This window comes from Colobus angolensis, unplaced genomic scaffold (genome assembly GCF_000951035.1).
Source record: "Colobus angolensis palliatus isolate OR3802 unplaced genomic scaffold, Cang.pa_1.0 Scaffold450, whole genome shotgun sequence".
In the NCBI taxonomy this organism is placed as follows: Eukaryota; Metazoa; Chordata; class Mammalia; order Primates; family Cercopithecidae; genus Colobus; species Colobus angolensis.
Window position 1 is genome coordinate 594,673 of NW_012117933.1, and position 9,169 is coordinate 603,841.

General features: G+C 40.7%; 1 protein-coding gene across 3 annotated transcripts in view; it reads left to right on the forward strand.

The window, feature by feature from the left end:
* Window positions 1–9,169, forward strand: part of EGFL6 (EGF-like-domain, multiple 6) — a 66,014-nt gene that overhangs the window by 46,556 nt on the left and 10,289 nt on the right. For 2 of the 3 annotated variants that reach the window (XM_011957827.1, XM_011957828.1), the window contains exons 8-9: window positions 3,393–3,716; window positions 5,141–5,221. In XM_011957827.1, coding sequence (XP_011813217.1) covers window positions 3,393–3,716; window positions 5,141–5,221 — 405 coding nt within the window. The remainder of the gene's footprint in view (window positions 1–3,392; window positions 3,717–5,140; window positions 5,222–9,169) is intronic. The other variant, XM_011957829.1, reaches the window with a different exon arrangement.

Below are 9,169 nucleotides of genomic sequence, written 5' to 3' on the forward strand. Positions count from 1 at the left end.
TGGCTCATCTTTTGTTCCATCGTAGCCCCTTCCTGTTTTCTGGGTCCCATGCTGGAATACATTTCTCATCTGTGATTAAGCTTCTTCTTCCAGGACTGTGTCCAAAGCTCAGATTAGTAGAACTTTTCTCCTCCTAGATGATAGATCATCTAATGAACTAAGCACAGTTGAATGAATGTCAAAGTCATATTCCTCCTGGGTAAGATATTCCCACCTAAGAGTGATCTTCTATAAAGTTTTATTCCAAAGATATGAAATTAAAATTAGGGTTTTCAGGTTGGTAGAAGTGTTTGACAACATGGGTGTTGGGAGACATCTCAAATCCCTCCCAAGAGAAATTGTCAACTTTACAAAAAACTGGCCTGTGAACCTGAAGACTTTGAAATTCCTAAGTTTTATATCTGAGTTCCCCAAATGTGCGCCAAAGACACTCCTACTGCAACTCCCTCTTCTTTTTTTTTTCTTTTTTTTTTTTGATATGGAGTCTCACTCTGTTGCCCAGGCTGGAGAGTAGTAGTGTGATCTCGGCTCACTGCAACCTCTGCCTCCTGGGATCAAGCAATTCTCTTGCCTCAGCCTCCTGAGTAGCTGGGATTACAGGCACCTGCCACCACTCCTAGCTAATTTTTGTATTTTTGGTAGAGACTGTGTTTCACTGTGTATGTTGGCCAGGCTGGTCTCAAACTCCTGACCTCAACTGATCTGCCTGCCTTGGCTTCCCGAAGTGCTGGGATTACAGGCATGAGCCACCATGCCTGGCCCCTCCCACATTTTTATATTCTCAAAAAGATGAGGCAATAATCAATAAATCTTTAAGAGAAAACCATCATAATGTCAAATTTGAAACAGTGATACCTAGATAAATCCAAATCTACTTATGCATATGCATATCATTAAAGTGCATTTTTATCCTTGCCCAGCTTTCTCTTTACATACTAAGAGAATGAAATTGTCAACACTATCAAGATTATGATGTTTTAGTTGTTGTTTCTTTTCAATAGGAACATTTGAAACTTCAAAGCAGAAACTGAAAGCAGATGTTTAGGTTTGCCTGGTGTGAGTTGAAACTCTTTCCTCATTATTTATTAAAGGTCTTTAGTTTTATGTTACTGATTGCAAAAAGGAAATTTGCAGGGAATAGGGGTTTCCTGTTAATTTTTCTTGCCAGGTACCGGGGAAAGATGCAGTCGACCATGGACAGAATTACAGTGGGGCCTCCAGAGGAAGGTCTATATATGATTACACATTACAGTCATAACTTAACATGCAACCTCTGGCAAAGTAGCTGAAACAAGCTATCTGAAGGTCAGGAAAATGAGTAATGATGCATTACTTGTATTAGTACATGTTGGTTTTGTACCCATAGTCAGGCTGTCACAATGAGAAATAACTAGAATATTTCATTGAAAAGAAAAATCTTGCTCTTTTGATTCCAAAGTAAAAGCAATGTATTAATTAAGAGCATACATATTTTCAAAGCACTTTTCCCCTTTTGGTTACCCCAAATATTGTGGACTTCTCCTTCTTTATTTTTCTACTACTTTGACATAGATTGAATCAGCCAAATGATGAAGAAGGAGCAAAGCAGGAGAAGAGGTTAAAACATTGTCAAGAAAAATATTCTAATAAAATCCCACTCCAATTTTTTATAGTACTCTTTTTAGGCATCAAAATTAATGTCTACCCCATTGTTTCATTTCTCTCTAAACTATGTCCAAATAATAGAATTAAGTGAATTGATTGAGGTGTTATTAGACCCTTTTTTGCTTAGTCTTTGACTAGTACATGCCTAGATATTTTATAGTGAGACAATATATTTGATTTTAAATATCAGTGTTTTTAATTTTTAAAAACTTAATTACTTCTTTACATCAGTTGGATATTCTGAATTATCATGAGTATATCCCTGAGAAGGAGAATCAATTAGCACAAGGTTATGCTAATCTTTTACTTACCACATGTATAGTGCAATTCACATGTATAGTGGTAAGTAAAAGGAAGTTTGAAAAGGAAAAGGTTATGCTAATGTTTTACTTACCATATGTATAGTGGTAAGTGAAAGAAAGTTAGAAAAGGAGACATATATCTTTGAATTATAGATCTCAAGGAATTTGAAACAGTCTAGAGAAAAGTAACCTTAATCTTCAAGCAGGAATAAATCTATCATAGAAATAGGACTGGAAAAAGATGATCAAGGCATTCATACTTATACCAAGTGAAAGGTATAAATATATAAACGGGCTTTTCCCTGAGGTCTGTGTAACTTGTGGATCAGCAGGTGGATCACTTGAGGTCAGGGGTTCAAGACCAGCCTGGCCAACATGGCGAAATCCCGTCTCTACTAAAAATACAAAAATTCGCTGGGTGTGGTGGCATGCACCTGTAATCCCAGCTACTCAGGAGGCTGTGGCAGGATAATCGCTTGAACCCAGGAAGGGGAGACTGCAGTGAGCCAAGATCATGCCACTGCACTCCAGCCTGGGCAACAAGAGTGAAACTCTGTCTCAAAAAAAAAAAAAGGAAAGAAAAAAAAGTCATTCATATGCTCTACTCCCAAATCTTAGCTCTGTCCCTAGCATGATGAGTGACTTTGGGCAAGTCACTTAACACCCAGTTGCCTCATCAACAAGACAAGAGTCCTGGACTAAATGAACTTTTTTGTACCTCTTGAGTTCTTTGACACCAACGTTTTTCTTCCAAGGGTCATTAGTCCACTGAGGGATAAGAAGAATTGATCGACAGGTACATTGTTAAAGTAATTTACTTTTGCGGTGAGAAATAGAAAATGAATGAAAAATAGTAAGTATAGAAGCCTCTCTGAAATATTTAATAAATAAAATCCTTTAGCTTTAGGTAATGGTTGACTGAGGTGAAAAAAATTCAAAGGTAGAAAGAAAATTGGGTATGTGTATTTTGCACCATAAGTCACCATTTCTGTAGGTCACAAATGGTCCATTATTAGCAATTTATATGGTTCAACCTAATGCTGTAGCTGTAATTTTTGAACATCAAATTTGGACAAATCCATAGGGCTATCAGTACAATACCGGCTTTGAAGAATACGACAATGAAAGCAGAAATATTAGACGACCCTGGCAAATCCATGTCTTTGGGATCTATAGCCCAACTGGGTAGTAGTAGGTGTTTCACTAAAGTGGTCTCTGAAGCAAAACAAAAGCAACAAAAGGTAATTAAGATAACTACCATAACACTGGAACTGCTTAAAACAGATACAAATATAGTTATTCCTAATTTATCAAATGGTAGAGCCTCATGTGGTTTCATTCTGGAAGCATTCACTTACTACACTTCAGCACTTTTTAAATGCTCCATTTTTGTGAGTAATTTAATTATCTGCCAATTTGGAATATCTTGCCTCTTATTTGTTTTAGCTATCCCTGAAAATTCTGTGAAGGAAGTCCTCAGAGCACCTGGTACCATCAAAGACAGAATCAAGAAGTTGCTTGCTCACAAAAACAGCATGAAAAGGAAGGTAAAAATTAAAAATGTTACCCCAGAACCCACCAGTACTCCTACCCCTAAGATGAACTTGCAACCCTTCAACTATGAAGAGAGTGTTTCCAGAGGCAGAAACTCTCATGGAGATAAAAAAGGGAATGAAGAGAAAATGAAAGAGGGGCTTGAGGAGGAGAAAAGAGAAGAGAAAGCCCTGAAGAATGACATAGAGGAGCGAAGCCTGCGAGGAGATGTGTTTTGTGAGTGTTATTTTTATTTTATATGTTTTATGAACAATGAATTGCAGGCCGGGCGCGGTGGCTCAAGCCTGTAATCCCAGCACTTTGGGAGGCCGAGACGGGCGGATCACGAGGTCAGGAGATCGAGACCATCCTGGCTAACACGGTGAAACCCCGTCTCTACTAAAAATACAAAAACTAGCCGGGCGAGGTGGCGGGCGCCTGTAGTCCCAGCTACTCCGGAGGCTGAAGCAGGAGAATGGCGTGAACCCGGGAGGCGGAGCTTGCAGTGAGCTGAGATCCAGCCACTGCACTCCAGTCCCGGCGACAGAGCGAGACTCCGCCTCAAAAAACAAAAAACAAAAAAACAATGAATTGCAATTTATCCTGGCAAATGAAAGAAGACAAAAAGCCGGTTTCACAGCTTAAGTAAAATGGGTTGGGTCCTGAGAAGCAACATTCTCTGTAAAGTCTAGAAACGAACACCTTCTGCAGATACCCAATCAAACCTGCTGCTCTAGGAACCAAAGAGGGGAGGTCCTGTTCCCCTACCTGGGGGGTTTCCTATTTGACACAGACCTCCTCTTCTAGCTTCCAGCCAAGGAAGCCTGCTTGTCCTGCAAGGGCAGTGGTTTGGCTGCCCAGCTCTCCATGAGGCATGCCCCCAAATCAAAGAGAGGTTCACCACATGGATCAGCTAAGCTCTACCTTTTTACTTCTTGAAGGCACTTTTACAGGCCTAGTCTAAGAAAATGGAACCTCACAGTTGTGTGGTTATGATTTTAAAAGCCAAAATCGACAAATGTAGGAGGACAATATAGGACAAATTTTATAGTGGAGCTTCAGTTTTCTATGTGAACTAGAGAACTGCCATAACTCCCTTTTCACTGATTGCTGTGCAAAACCCACCATAAGGCTCAGTCCCCCCAGGAGGGTTTCCATATTAACCCACCCTGCATCTCCACACTGAGACTTTCCCATTCATTCTGACTGGGCATTTGTTGCTTCCTCTGTATTTTGCCTTGTCTAGTCTTGGCTCTGTGACTGGTGGTCATATATACAAATGCCAGATGGATTTAACCAAAGGAAAAGTTGACACAGGCCCACCCATCCAAGAACTAGCATCCAGTGACATTCTCTGTCTTAATAGAGAGTGAAAAATCTCAAGAAAAGAAAAAAAAAAAACATATTTCCAAAACCTAGTAAGAAGGGATGTATCAAGAGTGTAGATGCCTACTTCACCCAAGGATATGTCTGGAAAAGATGTTCTAGATGAGGAAACTGGATCCAATGTGAATTATTTGGAAATGTTAGGGAAACATTGCTCTAATATATTCTGTAATTAGAATACATGATCTAACCTTCTTTTTTGGTCATTTGATTCATACCTTTGAGCATGTGGGCTTTAAGGTTTTTTTCTTAACTGACCAAGTGTTCTTTATTAGTCCCTAAGGTGAATGAAGCAGGTGAATTTGGTCTGGTTCTGGTCCAAAGGAAAGCACTAACTTCCAAACTGGAACATAAAGGTAAATAATTCTTTCTCCCAAGTGTATGCTCCTTCACATTATCCATGTCATTTTCATTTCTTCATACAGTGAAATGATTGTTTATGAATCCCCGCTTCATTCATAAACCCCCAAGGGAAAAATCATTGCATCACACACACAGTGCCACTATTAAAATAGTAGGTCCTTGTGTGATTGGTACTAATGATTGAAATATAGTAAGGCTATTCTCTTCTCCCCACCACTCCCACCTGATGCTGAGAGTGAATGGTTGAAGCAGACTGTATATATGGAGATAGGAGAAACTTACATATTTTCTTCAACTCTGCTGCCTGAGGACCCACAACCTGAAAGTCCTCATGTACTAAATTTGGCCCAAAGTACCTATATCAGTTACCTATTGCCATAATAATGCTGTGTAACAAACAACCACAAGCCCTCAGTGGCCCACAACAATAAATATTTGGTTTTGCGTATGAGTCTATGGGTTGGCTGGATGGTTCTGCTGCTCTGAGCTAGGCTGGGTGGGTTCACCCATGTGTCCACATACAGTCAGTTGTGGGCCCGCTTCGTGATTTTGCTGATCTTGGCCGTGCTTTGTCACATGCCCGAGGCCTCAGCTGGGAGGATTGGACTCACTCAGCTCTGCTCTATGTGGTCTCTCATCCTCCAGCAGACTAGTTCAAGCTTTTTCTCATGAGGCAACAGCGGGGTTTCAAGAAAGAGAGCAACAGCACACAAGATATTTTGAGGTCTAGGCCCAGAAATGGTACAACATCACTTCCGCCATATTCTATTGGCCAAGCCAAGTCACAAGGCCAATGTAGACTTCAAGGTTGTGGAAGGAGCTGTGAAGTCATACAAAGAGTGTGGATACAGAGAGGGATAAAAATCAGGACCATTTTTGCAATCATTCCACCAAAGCCTCATAATCTGGAGTTTCTTGGGCATGATCCCTAATTCCTCTTGGTTTATTTAGAACATTCACCACTCATGACAAGTTACACAGACCTCAGGGAAAAGCCCGTTTATATATTTATACCTTTCACTTGGTATAAGTATGAATGCCTTGATCATCTCTTTCCTTTACTAACTTTCTTTCACTTACCACTATACATATGGTAAGTAAAACATTAGCATAACCTTTTCCTTTTCAAACTTCCTTTTACTTACCACTATACATGTGAATTGCACTATACATGTGATAAGTAAAAGATTAGCATAACCTTGTGCTAATTGATTCCCTTTTGTGTTTACCCTGTGAGTACATTGCCCAGTCCTATCCCTTTCATTTATAGGACCATCTCCGCTGCAAAAAATGTACCTCTCTAATGCAGTCCCCCGAATTATATCTGAGAAGCTTCTACTAACACTCTTCAAAGCCTAGTAACCCATGACCCAGCTCCTACAGGCATTTTGTTTTCTTCCATATTTCTCCTAAGTATTCTGTTTTTATTTCTCTGCAGTAGACAACTTATTGCCTATTTTCCTGGTTAGAAAGAAAATGTTTCATTGTACAGGGGGTAAGCTACATTCTCACAAGTTCTGCCCAACTCTGCCTACCCTTGATAAGTGACATGAAGGAATCCGTTGACTCCTCTTTGGATCCCCAAACCACCAGATTTCTTAGTTTATTTTCTATTCCATGATTCCTAATGAAACACAGAAAGGTTAAAATTTTGCACATGACCATATGACCCTGTAATTTCAATAGTCCTTGAGTAAGTTGTCCTAGAAAGCTCAGTCCCAACCAGAAGATTCAGATGTGTACTGCAACTCTTCCACTGGTTGTTTGCCTTGGACAGGTCACTTGGATTTGCAGTGCCTCCTTGCTTTCATATGTAAAATTGGAATAAGAGCAATATTCATCTCTTAGGTGCTGTCTTAGGCTGGGTTCCCCAGAAATAGACCCCAAGATAAGAATTTATGTGCAAGTGGTTTATGTGGAAGATGATCCCAGGAAATGGTGGCTGGGGGTGTGCAGAAGTGAGGTGGGGAGAGAGGAGGCAATAAAGGGTACGTTATCAGGCAAGTTTCCACTGTGGGCAACTGGAGCTCAATCCCACTGGGGACCTCCAGAAGCCAGTGTAGAACACATGGCTCAGAATTATCCTACTGAAGGAATAAGGAGGCTGGGTCATATATATACCAACTCCCATCTGGCATTGATTGAAGACTGCTCCCAGGAGGGTGCTGATTCCTTGGTGCTCCTGGCCTGGCATGAAAGCAAGGAAGGGCACCACTGGGGAAACTTGATCTCACTTGGACCCTCGACAGGACAGGGAAAGCCTGAATTCCAATGTGACTTTAGCTCACATTCAATTCCAGCACTTAGTGGTCCTTTCTAAAGGCAAGGAAATGGAGATATCTATCCAACAACTCCTGTCCATCACTGTTTTACAGCTGTCCCTGGGAAAATGACTCCCCAGCATTCTAGCCCACCTGGTGGGCCAAGAATGCTCCAACCAGAGGGCACCCTCACACAGAGAGTTGTGAGTGTTTCCAGTAGAAAGCCACATGCCTGCAAGAGAATATAAGTACTGACAGATATTGGTGTGGCACCAACAGCATCTGCTTCAAGGCAAGTGTAGATTAAACCAGAGAATATATTTGAAAGCACTTTCCAAACTATGAAGTGCTATACAAATGAAAGAATGTACCTGTGAGACCAAAGCCTTGAGTTTTATTTCTTTATGGAATAGTTTGCTATATACTGTTCCATCATCTCAGTTTACACACCCGCTTGCCCCATGTGGAGGAAGGGGAAGAGTTTGGGAGGAACATACCACCACAATTGTAAACCAACTGAAAAACTGATATTCCACTATTTGTGGGATAATAACATCAACTATCTAACTAACTAGTATTAGCACTCATTAAAGAATACTGAAGACTGGAAGCAAGGCATCGTTTACTTTTAAAACTGGGACTAGAAAGAAAATATATTTGCTGCACAGAGGAAAAATAGGGAGTTAAGAAGACAGGAAAGTGAGGAAAGGGACCGTGTGTGTGCTCACTTAGGATATGTGCAAGATGGAAGGTCCTGGATTGCATTCTGATTTGGGATTCAGGTCCAACTCCAGCATTCAGTGTCTGCAGAACTTGAGCCTCAGTTTTAGTTTCCTGAAAATGAGTCTGATGTTAGATGTTTTTCTAAACAACCTAATCAAATGATATAAAATATTTGGCAAATCAAAATGAGTCAAGAATCAGCTGCTGCTGTGTTCCTTTTTACCCTATTCCCTTTCCTTACCATTCCTTTCTCCCCCAGCATTAACATATAAAGCCCCAAAATCAGAGCCAGAGGCTAGCCTTAGTTATAAATCAAAACTATCTCATTCTTCACCCCCCCTTTCCCAGTGGTATTTATCTACATCAGAGGTCAGCCAACTTTTTTCTGTAAAGGGCTACATGGTACATATTTTAAGCTTTGTGGGCCATAAACTACTTGCACAACTATTCAACTCCATCATTGTAGCTCAAATGCAGTCATTGATGTTATGCAAATGAATGGGCGTAGTGTTTCAATAAAACTTTATAAAAACAGACAGTGGGCCAGGATCTACATAAAAGTAACCACAAGCACTGGTTCAAAACTTAAAACTAGCTGAATGAACTGTTATATTTCTCTGACACATCTAAACAAGGCAGTCATTAACAGTTTAGAGGCCAAGCATGGTGGCTCACACCTGTAATGCCAGCACTCTGGGAGGCCAAGGCAGGTGGATCGTTTGAGACCAGGAGTTCAAGACTAGCCTGGGCAACACAATGAGACCCCATCTGTACAAAAAAAATTTTTTAATTAGCTGGTGTGGTAGCATGTGTCCATAGTCCCAGCTACTCAGGAGGCTGAAGTGGGAGGATCACTTGAGCCCAGGAGGTAGAGGCTGTAGTGAACTGTGTTCATGCTACTACACTCCAGCCTGGATGACACAGCAAGACCCCATCTTAAAAAAAAAAAAAAAAAAA